This window comes from Abramis brama (genome assembly GCF_963993115.1).
Source record: "Abramis brama genome assembly, chromosome: 12".
NCBI lineage: Eukaryota > Metazoa > Chordata > Actinopteri > Cypriniformes > Leuciscidae > Abramis > Abramis brama.
In genome coordinates this window covers 37894341-37914505 of record NC_139974.1, presented here as the reverse complement: position 1 = coordinate 37914505, position 20165 = coordinate 37894341, and the positions used below count along the sequence as shown (strand labels likewise).

Below are 20165 nucleotides of genomic sequence, written 5' to 3'. Positions count from 1 at the left end.
TCTTTTGGCTATGAGTGAAACGCAGGACGGCGGTCTGAAGTTCAAAGTTCACCCGGAGAACACAAGTCCGTCTCCGGCATGAGAACCAGCACTGATCCGGTGGAAATTGGATAACAGATTGGTTGATTACACTTGAATTAGGCTATCTGAATGTTTAAATGTGTAATTTTTACTCCTAAAATGTTTGTTAAATGAGTTTAAATGTTGGTAATATTGTATTCTACATGTTAAAACAGTGTAAAATATGCTGTATTGCTGTACTCAACAATAAAGGCCAATGTCATGTATACTGGTGGTTGTATGGAATGCTATTTTACAAAGGTTTAGAGGAAATCAAGAAGTTAATATTACTCATATATAAAAACAGTTAATATTACTCATAAATATTGTTTTTTAAATGTTTACATGTTAAATTATTTCTACTCAATTTTATTTGTTAATGTAACAGATGCAGGTTTACTTCATTTTTTTACTTGCATTTACTCAATTCATACAGTATATTTAATTGATTTCACAGCGTTAAAATTGACTCAATTTTTCATAGTTATCATAGTTAAACGTTTTAGAGTGTATATAGTAGACGAAGAACATTGTGTCACAAAAGAATAATTATCCTCATAAAAGAGTAGGCAATATGATGGACACTTTACTATCCCATGAGGCCACGGGAGAGGATTTGTGAATGGCAGTGAAGCGACGCATAGGCCTGTCACGATAAATACTTTTTGTCGTGCGATATATTGTCCCAGAAATAATTGCAATAAACAATATTATTGTCATTTTAAGACCATTTTATGCCACTGAATCATAATATACCAGCATAATAATCCAAGTAAGCCTACTTTCTCATGACAACAACCTTTTAATTCTTTAGATCATGGAAATTAAATATCCCAAATAAAAAAACACTCGAATAAATACAAAACAAATATTTTCTCAAAAAAGTGCAAAGTAACAAGTAGAAAATAAATAAAACACTCGCAAACGCACAAAAGGCACTTAGGCTACGGAGATTTTCTCTGTAAAGTAAGGGTGCACACTATTGCTAAAAACACAAATGTCAGTGTGAACAAAGGCACAGAAGAGTTAACAGGCCATATCTGCTGCTAAAATTATTTTAGTGTGCAACCTTTGCACTGTGACATTTATATTTGCGGCTTTGAAATCGAGAATTGGACCAGGAAAAAACTATAAAACCTCAAATGGCGCCTTTTTTTAACCTGTTGACGACATCTCTATGAGGCTTTCGCTTCCGACACGGAGAACAGACAAGATGACAGCACGATTGGCAAAATGTTGGTGACATTCATTATCATGTAAACATAATGGCCGATATATTGTCTAACCAAAAATTATTAAGGTCATATAGGCCTACATATGTGCGATAAGTCGATATTGATTATTGCGACAAGCTGACACACATGATAATGACAACATGGCGAATGAAGTACGTCCAGATTACTTTCATACTACACACTCATATACAGAACATCCTTTTTATAGAGGTCGTGAAGTAATTACTTATTCAAAAGAAGTACTCAAGAGTATGCGATTTTGGACGCAGCCTTCGTGTGATCAGTTGGCTAACGGTTCACTTCCGTTTTCATTCTGGAAACTAGGCTATTCACTTCACATGAGTCATGACCCATTCCTAGGTTTGATCATGTAAACCAACCATGTTAAACATTGGGCCCTTTCACATCTACCTTGTTTGGTCCGGATTTTCGGACTTTTCAGTTTGATCCGAATCAAAATGGTGTGAAACCTCACCCGGACCAAACAGACGAAATTTGGTCCGACGATAAGAGGTGGTCTCGGTCCGGATCAAACTGAACAAAGGTTTGGTTCGTTTCTAGTGTGAAAGCATTTTCTGTATTGTTCGAACTTTCAGACCATTTATAGGATGTTACACACACACACACACACACACACACATTTGTCCTGCCGGCAACGATAAAATGTTCGCACAACGAGGACATTCATTTGGCGAATTTGAACTAGCCTCGAATAGGCTATAGTTGGTGCTGCAGGGAGTAATGCCATAATAATAAAAGTAGGGATGCACCGATACCATTTTTTCAGAATCGATCCGATCCGATACCAAAAATTCAGTTTCATCGTGTTAAAGGTCCCGTTCTTCGTGATCCCATGTTTCAAACTTTAGTTAGTGTGTAATGTTGTTGTTAGAGTATAAATAATATCTGTAAAATTATAAAGCTCAAAGTTCAATGCCAAGCGAGATATTTTATTTAACAGAAGTCGCCTACATCGAACGGCCCGTTTGGACTACATCCCTCTACTTCCTTCTTTAATGACGTCATTAGAACCGTTTTTTGACTAACCTCCGCCCACAGGAATGCTCCCTCAATTTGTTTATGTACTTGCGCACTTCTTATAACTTACTGTGTTTACTCAGCTCTTACGGTGATTTTCTGAAGTAAAACTGACGCTTCATCTTTTGTGTGATGTACAATAAACTTTATTAAACTCATCAGTATATGTTTGATCATCATTCGGACCTGATCAGAAACAGCAGACTTGTAGGCTATTAATAAATAATGGATACATACAAGCAGATGACAAATACATTATAATAACCGTAATTAAACTACTAAACTATACCTGTTTCATCTCTATACAGCACTCTGACTCTGTAGGCATTATTGTCCGACTCGAAATGAACACCGTTACTGAGAGTTTCTGATATTATCATCATTCCGTGAGATGAAATTGTCCTGAGAGACTGAGCGCGAGCTCGTGAAGCTCCGCCCCCTGGGTCATCCAGCAGCAGCTTATTTGCATTTAAAGGGCACACACTAAAACAGCGCGTTTTTCTGAGCCCCAAAAAATGACAATTTAAACATGCTGTAAAAAATGATCTGTTGGGTATTTTGAGCTGAAACTTCACATACACACTCTGGGGACATCAGAGACTTATTTTACATCTTGTGAAAAGGGGCATAATACGGGACCTTTAAATGAGAACTCCGGTCAATTTTAACATTGAGCTCATTTTTTTGTAAATTTGGAGTGCTGTCAGTACAGAGAACAACGACAAAAATCGGTGTTGCCTACACCGTGTTATCCTCTTTTTAAAATTTGCACCCTGTTGACTTCAATGGGGCAAGTTTTAAACCTGCCTTTAGCCTCTTAACATCCTTGATGTGTCATTACAAGTGCACAGCCAATGTGAGTGATTCCTTCAGAGTGAACACGGTGAATCTGACTGCAGTAGATGTGAAAGATATGAATAAAAATGAAGTTAATTCGGCCAGCACACATACCTGTATTTATTTCCTGTTTTCGGTCGAAGTCCATAGTAGTCGATTGTCGAGTTCACGCGTGTGATCATAGGTAACTAAGCAACAGTGGAGAACTCGACAATCGACTACTGTGGACTTCGACCGAAAACAGGAAATAAATACAGGTATGAGCGCTGGCTGAATTAACTGTCGCGCGACGCGCTGTTTGAATGCTGAATGGAGAATGATTGACAGCTGCAGCTGAGGGAAATGTTTACTTGATCTTGAATTTAACGACTTAAATATTAATTTCTATCTCACATTATAGGCCTACTAATGGCTTCAGAACACTTATAATATTGTGCACTTAGACTTTATGGTGCTTTATAATGTTTGTGTGCCTTTTGTGGGGCTTAACAATAACACAGAATACAGGGCTGCCAACTTTTGAGTTTAGCTTGGAGTGAGATTTTTGTGTGTGTGTGTGTGGGGGGGGGGGGGGGGGGGGTGTAAAAACAAATATTGCATCACAATAAGTGTAATTGTGATTGTCAAAACATTTGGTAACTAAATAGAATTTTATGCAGTTTAGTGACAACATGTTACAATGTTTACATTGTACAATGACTGGTAGGATACAGTTTTTATTATTGCTTGACAAAAAATTTAAGATTTCAATTCCATTCTTGTGATTTGATTCCGATTTTGATTCAATATTGACTAATTTCGATACATGTTTATTTTAAATTTTATTTAAAAAAATAATCTCACCTAATGCTGTAAACATAGAGGGCCCAATCTGCTGGTATTATTAAAGGTTAAAAATAACAAATTAAATTAAATATAATGCAGTTTTTGTTATAATAACAATTATTTAATGACATAAGTAAAAAATATAATAAAAATGTAATATAGTGCTCAGCAAAATCTCCTCTCTAGCTATTTTTTCTATTCAATTAACATGCTATGGTCATTAAATGGCTTTCCTGAGCTAAATGTAACGTTATGTGACATAATTGTTCTCCTGCTGTTATACTGACCTCTTTCCGTGGTTGAAAAACACTAATTGGTCGATATTATCTATACTTTCGGTAAGTTGTACTGCATCTTTAAGTAAAAAAGTAACAGATGATCGGTTCACGTGCACTTGAACTGAGGCGCTCAGCGATCTGTCACGTCACATTTACAAGCGCCAAACGTATTTTTGTCTGAATTTCGTAATAAAATTTACGTATTTAAAAAAAGCATAGTGGCAATGATATGCGTCTGTTCAGCCCACATAAATGATGACCACAGGACGCAAGTATATTATGTGAAGTTCTTTAGTGCGCTCGCATAATTGCAATGTGAAACCAAACTAAAAAAACGTACCGAATGTATAAATGTGTCAAAACACCTGACCTTGGTTGCGGACTTTCAGGAGTGAAACACCCTTAGAATGCTACTTTTGGGAATGCAAATTTTAAAATGTTTTAAAATTGTGAACATTTAAAAATGTTAAGCTTTCTTAAAGCTACATTGTGTAGGATTTTCTCCCATCTAGCATGAAACTGTTTATGACTACCAACTGAATACACTGTAAAAAGTGAATAGTTGGATCAACTTCAAATTACTTCAATTGGTAACACCTAAAGAAATTAAGTTTTCTCAACTTAAATTATCACGTTTTATCGTTTATCTTAAGTTGAGAAAACGTAATTTCTTTAGGTGTTACCAATTTAAGTAATTTTTTTAAGTTGATCCAACTATTCACTTTTTACAGTGTATTACTTTCTAGCCCCTCCCATTCCGAGGGCGTTTTAACTGGAAGCTTGAATTTCCAGGTATGTCCCTCTTTGGCACATGTATTTTCAAGATGGAGGCGCAACATGGCTGCCGCCATTCGAACGACTCGCTCGTAGGTATTCTAAATGGCAGGTTCTACGCTTACGAAGAATACTTGATTAGTTGGTATAAGTAATTACACATTAATGAGCACATATCATTTTGAAAGAACAAAGTGTTTTTTTGCAAAGAATCAACTTAAAAAAATTACACAGTGTAGCTTTAAACTGAACTCTGACATCAAACGGACTTGGGTCAGCACTGAAAGCTTTATAATGTGAAACTGGCCTTCATTGTAGATTTTGCTATCTTCTGAGCCCAGCGTAAGATCTCTTCAGAACTTCTAGCAGAGACGCATTCGATTTCGAGAATAAAGAGACTTCAGCAAGTGTCTCAATTTGTTCAGTGCTGTTTAAAAGAAACATTTGAGAGAATAAAGAGGAAGCCACATGTCTCTTCTTTTGCTCTCCGATCCACATTTTAACAGAAGAGAAAAGACGAGTCTGCTTTCAGTGTTTAAATATAATCTAAACCAGAAAACACAGACCACACTTTTTTCTAAAAAGAGGTTTGACACGTTTCACATGCATGAAGAGCGTCGGCACCATCAATCACACGTTAACTAATTAAATCTAATGACAACGTCTTGTTCTGCCACAGAAAGTTAACCTTGCTACAGATGAAAAATAGGGCTTTTAAAAGTCTTTTAAACTCTCTAAAGCCTATACTCATCAAAATGATTTGACAAATGCATGAAAAAAGGATATAACTATAAACTATACAATGAAATGCATGACTGACCAAACAATAAGAGTCATTTAGACTCGGAAGGTTGTGAAAACAATAATGTAAAAGCACTTTGACAAGCGTTACCAAGCGTTAGCATTCACAGCTGTGACGATAAGAGGAAGTTGCATTTGAGGGTTTGAGGGCTTTACCAGCAGCAAATGCAGAAGACCATCTAGTTTGCCAACAGAACAAAGACCATAATCCGATCACAACTGAAACCAGCAAGTGTTCAGGTCGCGAGTTGAGTTTTGTAGCACTTTTTTTTGGCTTGTAGATGGAGTGAGATGCTTCTAGTAGGTGCGACTGATTACTATGATTATATCTGCATGGGAAGGAAGATGATGAGAAATTTGTGGCCAAAGATGTTTAGCAATTGTGGAGGTCACTGTAAATGATGAAATTCATCTGGTCACACTGACACCTTGCAACATACTGTAACAAACTTCAGTCTCAAACACGTTTCCTGTGAAGTTTACAGTGGAAAAGATAACACTGATGAGAAAAAAATTATCAAAAGAGGGAAAGCACAAACACATGAAACAAAAAGGCTGAAGTGACGCACAATTCATCAGTAACAAATAGTTACTTTATTCCTATCAGGTGATATCGGATATCTAACTGAAGACAGTTATTTCCTCTATTTTTACGTTTAGATAACTCTTTCTGTCATCAAACACGCCCTTAGATTTAATCATTACAAGCACTAATAATTAAATGCAAACTTTTGCAGACTTCAAAATTAATATCTGTTTTCATACCGTACAATGTGATGCTTAAATTTACTTTTTTTTTTTTATGTATTTGGACAATATATCAAAGCATTTTAACATTGGCCGTTTGTCTGTGATACAAGAAAATAATTATCGGACAGAATTTTGATGGTTGGTTGATGGCTGTGCGATGGGTGAGGGAACAAATTTAACAGTAATGTGTTTATTTTCACACTTTGACTCATTTGTTTCCTCTTTTCTGACTCTTCTCTTTCTCTCCTTATTGCCTCAAATGAAAGAAATCTATTTACTAAACTAATACACTTTCAAGACTACTTGTTGCATGTGAATGATGCATTTAAGAAATGATACAAAATATATACAAACATATGCATTTAACACACATATATAAAGTAGTGGCCAAAAGTTATGTCCGGTCTAGGAAAATAATACATCTTAAAAAAAAAGAAGGATGGTTTAATCGAACTTGTAGGGTCATTAAAAACAAATATCACTTGACCTTATTGCATAGGCATTTGTAGGGGTTTAAATAAATAAATAAAAAATACATTTAAATAAATCATGCAAGGTGGTTTACCAAGATTTCTTTGCGCTAGTCAATTTACTGGTATTTGCGCCGTTATTTAACTCCTCCCAAAAATCATGTTTTAAACCAGATTACATGATGACAGGGCCCATGACAACACTGCAGGCTTTAGTTGTACCCTCTTTCTTTTCTTACAGCTCATTCTTTTCCTTTATCCCCCACTTCTCATCCTCTCAGCTCAGGAAGTTCCCTTCCCCTCCAACGGGAAGTCTTGTGTGAGTGGAACTGGAATGATAGGATACCAGGAAACAAGTTGTCACACTGCAATCCTCTCACTCATGCACTCATGCGCACACACACGCACACACACACACACACTCGTACACTCATATACACACTCACACTTACACGCGCATTCACATTCACTTACATACACACACACGCACTCATACACACATGCACTCATATACATATACACACAAACTTTCATGAAAACACCCACTGAACAAATAAACAACGAACACATGCAAGTAGACAAATCTGAGCCACTAGACAAATCTATACAGTATCTATACAGTAGACAAACGCATATACAGTAGACAAACGCTCAGACAAAAATGAGAGAGTGAAAGAAAGGCAGAGAGAGAGAGAGAGTGAAAGAAATGGCAAGAGAGAGAGAGAGAGAAAGAGAGAGAGAAGGAGAGAGACAGGGTGAGAGAGAGAGAGAGGGCAAAAGAGAGAGAGAGAGCGAGAGAGTGAGAAAGAGAGAGAGAGAGGGCGAGAGAGAGAGAGGGCGAGAGAGAGAGCGAGAGAGAGAGTGAGAAAGAGAGAGAGAGACAGGGCGAGAGAGAGAGAAAGGGCAAGAGAGAGAGAGAGAAAGGGCAAGGGGCGAGAGAGAGAAAAAGAGAGAGAGTGAGAAAGAGAGAGAAAGGGCGAGAGAGAGAGAAAGGGCAAGAGAAAGAGAGAGAGAGAGTGAGAAAGAGAGACAGAAAGGGCGAGAGAGAGACAGGGCGAGAGAGAGAGAGAGAGAAAGGGCAAGAGAAAGAGAGAGAGAGAGAAAGGGCAAGGGAGAGAGAGAGAGAGAGAGAGAGAGAGAGAGAGAGAGAGAGAGAGAGAGAGAGAGAGGACAATAGCAAAGTATGTCCTGGGAACAGAAAGTCAGGTGTCACAAACACAGCCACTTCCTTTTTCCACATGATGTCAATTTCCTCCAGAGTGAGATTCCACGAACCGGCCTTTCATGAACAGCCTGTATTTTAGTTTAGGTGCCTTTGGAAAACAAAATACTTGTACCTTTTCTCTGAAAACTCACTCACTTCTTTATAGTTTAAGAATGAACCCAGAAATTAAAGATGGTCCTCCATTTTCTTTCAAGTGAATCAATGACGAAAAAAACTTTGAATACAATATAATTCATTTAGCAAACGTATTCTAACAATCGCCCTGCGCTAAAACAACAGACGACACGTCGGCACAGAGCTCTTCACTAAAACCCTGAAATACATATCAGAGACTTTGACTTGGTCAGTTCTGGCATTTTGGACAATTTGACCGGACAGCCGCACCCTCTTCCTCCCGTAGCACCAGGGGAGAGCAGACAGGAAGTGACCTTGTACAGAACAGGAAGTGATGAAGCCTATGGCCTAATCTAATCCTAGAGACATTCCATTCTGTTTTCCACGCACTTCTATTTGATTAAATTAATCAAACCACATGATGCTTTTAAATGACAGTTTCAGTAGTTATGAAAAGTGTTCAACCATCTTCAGTCCAGTCTTTCCATTTCTCTTTAGACCGCCAAACCTGAGCCCAAGGTGCTCAATATATTCCTTGACATACACCGAAATGCACCAATTAATCAAAACGACAGGAACAGTTTAACAGACACACACATCTATACATACATACAATAGCCTATATACAATAGTCAACATTTGAAGTGGATCAAAGCCTTTAATCAAAGCTATACATGAATTTTGAACAATATCCGTTCTTGTCTTAGGACCACTTTGATGTACTTGTTTGATACACTTCAAATGTTGATGTAACTATACAGTAATTGAAGCTCTAAACCATAAAGCAGCAACTTTCTCATTTCCATTTCTCTCATCACCTCGCTCTCCATCTTATTTAGTTTATTCACACAGCTATAGCAGATAAAATAATAGTTTGCTTCAAGCAAACAGTCAAAGCTGAGTAAAGAATGCAAAAGAAACATTAGTGCACCTGCTGCCGAATCATCCTTTGCTCATCCAACTCATGAACTCGTAAAGGTTTCAGATCATCTCAGCTCTCAGTTTCACCCATCATAAAGCGTCTACTTTTCTTTTCACTTGTATAGACAGAGCAGTCAGCAGACTCCCGAGGGGAACTAATCGCTTCCACCATCTCTTGAACTTTATTTACAAGTCAATTTTGCATTAACACACACACACACACACACAATCTTTGTGGGGACTCTCCATAGACGTAGGTTTTATACAGTCAAAACTGTATATTCTGTCCCCTTACACTAACCCGACCCCTAAACCTACTATTCACACACAACTTTCTGCATTTTTACATTTTCAAAAAAACTCATTCTGTATGATTTATAAGGTTGTGTACCTCAATCAATGTGTACCACGAGTCACCATGAGTGTGTGTGCATTCAGGTTTAATTCCCCAAACATTATGTACACACACATACGAAAACCAAAACGTAAATGCATCACTAAACAAGACATATTAATCCCGTTAACGCCCTCAAATTGACACCATAAAAGTTTATTCCTCATAGACCATATTCCGTGAACCTGCCACTGGCACTTATTAAAAAAAAAAACTTTATTTCAAATCTCTTTCTTATTAACAAAAGTTAGTTATTAAGCACAAATGCGTTAGGAAAAGTACTTGATTCCTACCTTTATGAATCCCTAACACGCTGACAGTGACAGAGGCGGATCAGTGTGGGTTCACGTGAACTGAGTCCGTGCGGCGTTGAGCCGCGGATGCTCGAGTCGCGCGATGCCCGGAAGCGCTGCTGTGCGCGAGGCCAAGCGCGAGCCGACTCCTCCTACTCTTTTAGCACTTTACATATTCAAATTAATTCCGGGAAATTATATTTTTTATTTGTTTGTTTTTTTGTTGTTTGTTTTTTGTTTTGTCTCTCACCAGGACATTTTATGTCGATTAAAAAAAATAAATAAATAAATAAATCAATGTACATAATCAATGCCAGGGGTAAATACAATTTAGAGTACAAGAAGTTACGAAATCAGGAAAATATCATACAAATGACACAGTGAGACCAGTTTTAAGGGCTTTAGAGTTGCTGGATGTGTAAGGAGAGTGTCCAGGTACGATTTAAGTTCCTTACAAACTATGAAAAAGTAGGGCTTATCACCCTGGAATTTACATTTGTGTAAGAAAAATTTCGCTTGAAGAATAAAATAGTTTATTAAAAAAGAATATATATATTGGTCCTTTATATCTTTATCAAAGTTGTGCTGGAAAGTTATGTTTGTTTGCTATATGCTTCTCACACTGCTGAGGCTTTAACACCTAAATAGGGTGGCGGTAAAGTGTTATATGACGTGTCTCGCATCGACAACCGCCGGTGACATTTTGTGGAGCTACTAGTTTTAGCTGGCATGTTCTGAGAGAGAAAAAGTAGTTGGTAATTGACTGCAGTAGACATATTAATGCGATAAAATATCCAGACATCGTAGTTGTGTTGTGAACAGTACTGTCAGTTACCGGCGTTTGTTGGATGCTCCTAAATTGCAACCGGAAAACGTTTCTTGTCCGTTACCGACGGCTAGTGTCCGTTTCGTGGTAGTGCAGTTCAGTCTGGCTCGTGGCTTTAGCAAATGACATAATTAGGTGTTAAAATTCTATAATTTACTCACCCTTAAGTTGTGACAAACCTGTATGAATTTCTTTCCTCTGCTGAACACAAAAGAAACACTTAAAAATATCTTATAGGTTAATTATCTTACAAATACAGGTTTGGAACAACTTGAGGGCGAGACAATGACAGAATTTTTAGACAAAACAATGGCACTGATATGTTTTAAAGATATGCTTTCAGTTAAAACTGCTCAAACATGCATTTTAATACAATTAAAATTCCCAAAAATGTTAAAGTAAACTATTTTTTATGTTAATTTTGTGTTAGACAACAGTTTATCAAGCATATTTATAGGCTCTTCATTTATCAGGCATCTACTGCTTAAAAACTCATGTGAAATATGGCAAGAGAGCATGTGTAAGCAATTCATGCACATCGTATATACAAGCACATGAATCAAAACAGGAATGTCATAGTAAAATATTTTATTATACATAAAAATGCACAAATAACACCCAAGTTTTTCTTTTCATCCAGTTTTGCCCACTATAAATCAGCTCTCAATCTGAGAGAGAAACGGGTCGTTCTTAGTGTCAAACTTACATAAACATTCATCAAAACACACACACACACAAAACACAATGAAGAGAATACTGCAGCAGGGCAAAGACACATTCACAGTATAAGAAAAAGACCACAATGAGGCAATTTGCTCATCATAGGACGTGTGCAAAATTATCTGCCACCTAAATTCAATCAAGATCCAGTAGCAGATGATCAACCAGCCCATAGAAGCCAAAAATAAGACGAGAAAATGAAACAAAATAGCTCTTGAGCCTTTGTGCTTTAAAGTGTGATTGTGTGCAATTTGTGTGAACACATGCTATAATCAGAGCATAATGTCGTATGTAGGTCATCCCTTGTTTTAATGCTCTTTGGAAAAGCGTTAGGTCATGTAGCGTGTAATTGCTCTGAGAGAGTAAAGTAAAGCTGCCTGCAGTCGCGCCTCCATCAGTAACAGGTTCACATGGACCTGCATAAAGAGATCAACACAAATTACACATTACAAGTAACATACATGCATTCGTACTACCCTCAACTGATAAACCCATTTGTGAAGTTCAGGAGAAAAAAAGAGACTATTATTGTTGTGAAACTCATACTGAAACTAATTGTACTGTAACAAGATTAACTAATCAAGTCACCAGCCGCAAAATACAAACTTTGTGGATATCTGATTTTATTTTTAAAAGGAGCTTTCAGTCTGACACAACCATCAGGAAAAGTTGAATCCTGAAGAGAACCACTAGAGGCCACTAGCACATCACACCAAAATGCAAACTATTCAGAAAACAGCCAAGAGAGCAAGCATGCATATTTCAGTTGAAATGAAACTTAATGAACACACTTGACACCACCATCAACAAGAAGTCTCACACATCTTGTACCTTTTCTGAGTGACGGAACTGCCTCCAAAAGGAGAAGTACATTCTTGGTGTGGTTTTCTCCGGGTGACAAGCCACTGTCTTCACATACACTTTTAAACTGCGTTCCAACAACTGGTTGACCTCCCCATAATTATAGTCATCATACCTGTGTATGCAAACATTGACATTTACATCAGAACAAATTTAACAACCAAAATTATTGCATTTTATGGCTACCTTTTCCCTGATAATGTGCAGTCCTTATGATAAGGACTATTTTTTCTTCTTATATAAACGTAACCCTGACTCACTTTTGTCCCATACAGGCTGAATGTTATTACGTCGTTTCATGGCTATAATGCGCGCATGACTGACCTGATGCCGTAAATGCATTGTATATAATTCCAGATGGCTTTCCGCAGCGTAGAAGTGTCCACGTGCGAGTGCATGGCCATGGTGTGATACGTGAGCGCGCACACCACCTGGAATTTCTCATCCAGAAGCTGAGCCATCTCCCCATACAGCCTGTTCATAAGAGAGAAGCCGTGATCTTCCCATGAATAGTCCTGCGAGCACAAAATCATACGCAAAGATCAACATCATGAAACCAGTGTTGTTATTGCTAACTAAATCGAAAACTATTAAATTGAGAAATGAAATCTTAAACAAGTAATTGAAATAAGTTTAAGATGAAGAACTAAAATTACTAAAACTAACCCTAACCTAGGGGTGGGCAAACTACGGCCCGCGGGCCACATACTAGGCTGTTTAATCCGGCCCGTCGAGTATTTAAAAAATGGTCTTAAGATCGCATTCATTTTGCCTTTTTCTTGCAATAATTTGCGTTATATATATATATATTGCGTTGCATATATTTGACAATCGGAATATCAGATATTTCATGCCATAGCTAACAAATGTAAAAAAGGAAAAATTACATAAAAGCAGATCATCATTCATTCAGCGCTGTTGTGGCTGCGGTGTGTCACGTAACAAGCAATGACGCGTCACCATGGAAACCAAACAGACCGCGACTTAAGCGCATAGACTTGTTGCACGTTAATGTTTTTTCCTTTTTTGGAAACTCACAGAGAAAAAAATGTTTGGTAACCGCTTGCACACCTGTTTAGTTTTTCCTTTGATTTGTCTGCTATTTATTTCTTTGCTCCTCTGGATTTGTGGATGTATCCTGACCCGATCCTGACTGATTCCGTTTACCGACCTTTATCGCCCGGCTTTCGAATACACTCCCCTGTGTGCCATGTACAGAACCCAGTTTTGTTCATTAAATGTTCTGATCTGCCTTTGTTTTTTATGTTTTATTTTATTATTCTTAAAATAAATTTGTATATTCGTTTATTTTGTTTTTTCCCCACAAATGTATGACTTTTGTAAGTGCAAATTGATTTTCATATGCAGTTTTAATAAAGTTGAATTAACGTAACCTTCTGTCATTTTTACTCTTCTAAGTGTACACTTGCAGGTGTTGTTTCTAATTTACTATTAGGCCCATTAAATAATAATAAGGATAAACAATATTTATAATTATTAGGCATCTGACTAATTAAAAATTAACCTCAAAACATAACATGCTAAATGGGGGATATCTAGCATAAAAAATGTATTGTCAGAATGTCATCTCTCAGTTGTTGAATTTCGCGCAGATTTTGCCACAACGTAAATGTGTTTGCTCAGCCCGATCTCATGAAAGAGCGAATACCACGAATTGTATTTGTAGTGCTTATGTTACAGTTTTCGCGTGCATATGATACGCACTTTATGGCGTGTAATAGGCACGCACTCCACACCCCTAATCCTAACCAAGGGGTTTAGAGTGCATAGCATATGCACAAAAAAAAAAAAAAAAACATTTTTGGCATATAAATGGCACGAAAATTAAAATTTGTGGTATAGATATGCACTTTCATGAGATCGTGTTTCATAATCTGCTACTGGACCGGCCCTCTGTCAAATTTTAAAACCCAGTGTGGCCCTTGAGCCAAAAAGTTTGCCCACCCCTGCCCTAACCCATTCTTAAAACAAACAAAAAGTAATAAAAAAGGCAAAAGCACATACAAAATTATTAAAACTTAAACTAAAATGTATCTATAATTTAGCTTTTTTTTCAGTTTTAGGTTTATATTTTCAAAACAAACAAAAAAGGTAAAGGCGCATAACTAAATTACTAAAGCTTAAACTAAAATGAAACTGAAAATATAAACCATAAACTGAAACAAAAATAAATTAAAGCTAAATAGAAATATTTTAAAACAAACAAAGAGTAATAAAAAGGAAAAAGCACATAACAAAACTACAAAATTTAAACGAAAAAAAACATAAAAATAAAAGCTAATTCAAAAATTAAATACAATAATATTATATAGATAATACTAAAATAACACTAGTTCTAATTCACATTATATATTTCAGCAAAAAAGTAAATCTTTGAAACAGTGTGTGAGAAATATATATATATATACAGAACTGAACCTGAGCTCTCATGGTTGGAGGGGCCTGCACTCCTCTAGGACTAAAATCCTGGTAAGTAAAATCTGCATCCACAACGAACTGCGAGACACAATCAGGAATAACGGAGCGCTGAACTGTAAAACACAGATCAGAGAGTGAAGAAAAACATGTTGCAAACTTGTGCTTCTGTGTGTCACATCCATAAAGCATTAAAGCATGTTCATCTAGGAGGAAAAATGCATTGATTTGAATGTTATAAAATTGCTTGAGAAAGCCCAAAATTTCACTTGGTGTCTGTTATATTTATGGGGTGTACTGTAATTATTCAACTTCATCATGTGCATAAGCTACAACAGAGGACTATTTTGACCCAGTAGAAGTGTGTTGAATTATTTGTATGTATGTGTGTGTGTGTGTGTTCATACCATCAGCAGGTTCCAGCAAACTCTCTGTCCTTTCTCTTTCAAAGCGAGTAACCATCTCCTCCTGAGTAAACTCTTCACCTTGCTGCCGAACCTTCATCATCTTCTCCATCAAAAGCTTAACCTCGTTCACAGCCTCAGACCACTGCACACAGACACATAAACACACACACAAAAGAGATTTACCTGAAAAACGAATAAACTAAATCTTATCTTTAACTTGATAGAGCAGACATGATTTCAATACCTCTTGCTGGTTTCTGGCCTTGTCTCGGGCAGAACAACAGGACTCTGTGGGCGAACACGGCTGGAGCGACGGATCTCCTGACGGCTCAGGCTCGGGGAGAATCCCACAACCCCACACAAACGAGGACAGAGAGTGGGCATGGCTCATCAGAACAACCGCCTGAATCAGTTCTGCCAGAGACCATCGAGCATCAGCACCAGGACAAACCAACTCCTGTCAATATACAAGAGGTTTCTTAAAAAACAATGACTATAACAGTGGCCAAAAGTGACGTCCGGAGGGCATGTTTGCTTTTAATGCCCCTACAAGTTCGATTAAACCATAAAAATATGAGGATCATATTTTATATGTTTTAAGTATTTTAAATATGAGGGAAGAACAAAAGACTAAACTTGGTTACGGTATTTATCTGAGAAAATTATTTGGCCAAAAAATCTGTGAATGAATTCACTAAAATGAAGGTGCACAATAACATTTGAAGAAAAATAAAAAAATGTAACATTTTCTCACAAAATAAATTATTGTTATTGTAAATGCTGCAACTATAGCTGTGCTGCTAAAATGTAGCATCGCTACTTTTACTCGTTTACTACCATGAGACTCCTTTTGTGCCAAAATGAGTCGACTACATTGTGCTGTACACGTCCATGTCTCAGTTTTATACTTTATAAGACTAAATTAAATCTGTTTATCATATAAAGCGATCGAGTTTTAGCTCAAAATACCCCACAGATATTTTTATATAGCTTGTTAAAGTTGTCACTTTTTGAGGGTGAGCAAAAACACACAGTTTTTGTGTCTGTCCCTTTAAATGCAAATGAGCTACTGCTCCCGGCACAGGGGGCGGAGCTACAACAGCTTGCACTCACACAGACATGCACTGAAAATTAAAAAAAAAACGTTTAGCCTTTTATGTTCAAACCGGAGTCAAAAAGATGGAGACTCAAGAAGAAGTGACAACATGTAGAAGCAACAGGACATTTCTGAATGGTTAGTTGATGAATTTATGAAGCTTATGTGGAGTTATCTTCTAGTCATTGATTAGCATATTCTGTCATGATAATCTAAAAATCATGTTCAGGGGGCGGGGTTTATGTAAATTTTAGGGTTGGTGATGTCACTAACCCTGGAGGAATGTTGTGTGTTGTAGTCCTTAAAAAGCAATTTTAAAAAAAGAAAATATCTCCCTTTGCTTTGAACTTTGAGCGTTGTAACTTTGTAGACGTTGTTTATGCTCAAACAGCAACATTACACACTAACTAAAGTTAGAAAAGTGAAATCATAATCAACCACCCCTTTAAGGACCTATTAGCCTCCGCCATCTAGAGTTTCATAACAGAACTTTGTATTGATTAACTAGGAATTAAATTAACAATAAATGGTTCTTCTCCCAATTTCCTCCTCAAAGTAGCTTCCCCAACCCTGATGATCTGTGCGTTTTACCTGTATGTGTTCCTGCGTGATGATCCAGGGTCTGTGTGCCAGCAGTTTGTTGAGAGTCTGCAGGTGCTGTATTTTAGGTGGTGCATAGTCAAGTCCTCTAAGCCAGGACTCATCTCCACCAGCCAGCAGAAAAGCAGAGCTGTGGTGCTGAACTAAATACGAGCACTGGTGACGTGCAGACGCCTGCAAAGACAATTACTGTTGAGTATATTATAAACACTTATACTACGGGGCTGTTGAATGCTTGATTCTGATTGGCTGACGAATGTTCTGCGGTGTGCAGTTATTTTCAGGGAAACGCACAGCTAAAGTAGTTCCAGGCAGGTTTTGACCGCATTACAGTTTCATATCACTTCACCAAATGATTTCAAAAGTCCTTACAGCCTATAACAACAAAAGAACCCAAACCCACAATGCCACTGACCAAGCAAATAAATATAGTAAACACTAGGATAAAAACAGCAAATTATTTCTATGTTTTTTGCGACAAAACTACGTTTTATTATGTACGGAAAGCATACTCTCTACAGCTCAAACGCACACACTCGCACAGTACGGACACACACTCGCACAGAAACGAGTTGTCAGCGCTGCTCTGGCGATTTTATCACTAAATCAACATATAAGCTATGAGACATTTCTCACTAGCGATGTAATAACAGCCTATTAGTAGAGACGCTGCTGCCGAACAATGTTGAGAGACGCACAGACTCAGGTAATTCACACACACTCAATCTCTCTCTATCTCTAATAACTGCATTAATAACTGCATTAGTCTGCCATCAATGGCTCAAGCCTACGTTACTAGCTCTAAAATTACACTTTAGAATTAGCAACAGAGGCTTGGGATTAGATGCGTAACAAATCGGTCCTACACACAGAGTGTTTTGAGGATAAAAACCTGACAAATGTCTTGAAATACATCCTCTCAATGTTTTGAGGTGTGGTAACCGGAATAATTGACTCCAGGACGTTGAATTATTGAAAAATAATGCATACTCGAAATGTAACACCCGCTCCACGCATTACCGCCTTGGGTGTGCATTATTTTTCTAATAATTCAACGTCCCATCGTCAATTATTCCTTACATACTCATTTGTGCATATTTAATAGTAGGGATGCACCGATATGAAAATTTTGGCTGATACCGATAATCGACAATTCTTTACATTTGAGAGCCGATAATCGATATATTGCCCGATAAATCTAAATCCAAATTTTCATATAATTTTTGAGAGCCTGATTACAAAAACAAAGGTTTTGTCCCAAGCACACAATTATAATGTTCTCATTATAATCTTATGTAGCCAATATGATAGCACATAACTGTAATTTTCCTTCTTTTTTTGTGTGTGTGTGATTCCAATCATATTTCAAGCAGTTCAAAACCATCATGGTGAACAGTGAGTGCACATCTGAAGCGTCTCAGCTGAAGGAAGTAATCCTTTATTTATCGGCTTTAATATATATCGGCCAAATTTTCTTATCGGGCCGATAACGATAACATTAAAAATTAACATATATCGGCCGATACCGATATGGTGGCCGATATATCGTGCATCCCTATTTAAAACTTGCAATCTAACTTTTAAAAAGGCATCAAACAAAAATATAAACCTCCTCCCTCACCAAGATGATTATGAAATGTCTCCATGACAAAGGCAGTGGACCATCCAGTTGGAGCAAAGCATGCTGGGTGCGCAGGAAACAGGCCAAGTAGGTGGGATGTAGTCCCATCGTCATGATGAAATGATCGGCGTGTCCCTCTGACAACGGAGCCTCTGACATCACTTCCTGTGCGGCCCCTTCCTCCAGAATCTGACACATACAGATATTCAGTGATCCGTAAACACTGACAACAATACTATATCTATCATCTAAAGGGGCGGTCACATGTACTGTTGCTATTTCACGTGCGAAATACATGCATTTCAAAAGGAATCTGCGCAATTGGGAGTTTATATATATATATATATATATATATATATATATCTTTTTTTTTTTTTTGTTATTTTGATTCTAATTTATGATTAAATTAATTATTAGCTTTTCATAAACCCAATAAATCCTTGCAATCCCCTTATAAACCCCAGTTTGGAAAACCCAGATCTAAAAAAAGAGATCAGAATTTGTTGGAGGTAAAGACAAATACCATAAACTCAAAAACAAGGATGTTAAAAACGACAACAACACGCACCTCTTCAATTGGGATAAAGGCACTGGGACCCAAGGGTAACGCCTGGGGTACGTCTGATTCCTCCTGAGAAAAAGAAAGAGAGACAATAGAGATGCAATAAATATAAGGCTCTCTGATGTCTATTTAAAACGTTTTGGGGAAATATTAAGCCTTCTTTTATCAGAGAGATATTTGTGCATTATCATACAACTGGCACTAAGCTATCATTCCTAGGCTGCGTTTCCCAAAAGCATCGTAAAGTTGATCGTAGAACAATTAGGCTTACGATGCTTTTGGGAAACGCAGCCCAGTATGATAAAAACAGCTTACTAACGACTAAATGGGTGCGAGTCATTTGCACAAATCGGTTCATTCGAACTATTAATTTCAAAAGAACATTTAAAACGATTCAGTGGTTCTTTGCGTCATCGTGCGGTTTATTAAAATCAACTCGGTTCCTTATTGACGAAACTGTAATCCAATCAAGTCTTAAACATATTTCACATAAGTTTTATCAAACATTTTTTAATATTAAGCTTTCTTTTCGCCTCATCAATAAAACGGTACACACCCCCAAATTGTCATGTCCAAAGGAAACGGTTCTGGGTTGAGTGACTCGTTGACGCGAAACCGATTCAGTCCGATTCATAAATAAATAATTCGACCGGTTTAACAGTTTCACTCAAACGAACAATTGTTTCACGAAATTGACATCGCTACATGGACCTTTTAGTCAGAGCATCGACTAGAAACTTTATAAGTGTGTCGTATAAAGCAGACACTAGACGCCGACACAGACATATTAAGAGTGACTCGGTCAGACCGGCTAAATGAGCTCACCTTCATCGGACGAATATAGGTGTTCATAATTCACAGGTTGATCAGAATATTGATGAAAAAGAGTCTCGCAGGATTTGTGCTCTATGACTTCATTATGCCTGTTGTGGAAAGCAGGAAACAGCACCGGGAGGTAGGCGTGGCGTACGTGAACAAACAGCGCCGGACTCTTGCATCACCTCTCCGGCGCAACATGACG

The 20165-nt window shown here is 37.4% G+C and overlaps 2 protein-coding genes across 8 annotated transcripts in view; both read right to left on the bottom strand.

Annotated features, from left to right (window-relative positions):
• The window catches only part of yrk (Yes-related kinase), a 34332-nt gene extending 24184 nt beyond the window's left edge, over window positions 1–10148 (bottom strand). Inside the window, exon 1 of one of the 7 annotated variants that reach the window (XM_084131571.1) lies at window positions 10016–10148. The gene's annotated coding sequence lies outside the window, so the exon portion shown is untranslated. Of the gene's footprint in view, window positions 1–5939; window positions 5963–6004; window positions 6170–9338; window positions 9423–10015 lie in introns of those variants that run through there. The other 6 variants (XM_084131576.1, XM_084131575.1, XM_084131579.1 and 3 more) reach the window with 6 other exon arrangements.
• Window positions 10149–11412: 1264 nt separating this feature from the next.
• Window positions 11413–20121, bottom strand: sesn2 (sestrin 2). The gene is made up of 10 exons (XM_084131161.1): window positions 19970–20121; window positions 19151–19213; window positions 18583–18771; window positions 16953–17135; window positions 15510–15722; window positions 15266–15407; window positions 14862–14974; window positions 12747–12937; window positions 12393–12537; window positions 11413–11977 (listed from the first exon to the last, which is right to left on the bottom strand). The coding sequence occupies exons 1-10, from the start codon at window positions 19994–19996 to the stop codon at window positions 11891–11893; spliced, it is 1353 nt and encodes a 450-aa protein (XP_083987287.1). The 5' UTR covers window positions 19997–20121; the 3' UTR covers window positions 11413–11890.
• Between the last annotated feature and the right edge of the window lie 44 nt (window positions 20122–20165).

Coding starts and splice junctions, on each gene's coding strand:
- sesn2 (XM_084131161.1), bottom strand. CDS start 19,996: ATGAACACCTATATTCGTCCGATGAAG. Junction 19,214..19,969: donor CCTATATTCGTCCGATGAAG/GTGAGCTCATTT, acceptor TCTTTTTCTCAG/GAGGAATCAGACGTACCCCA. Junction 18,772..19,150: donor CCTTTATCCCAATTGAAGAG/GTGCGTGTTGTT, acceptor TGTATGTGTCAG/ATTCTGGAGGAAGGGGCCGC.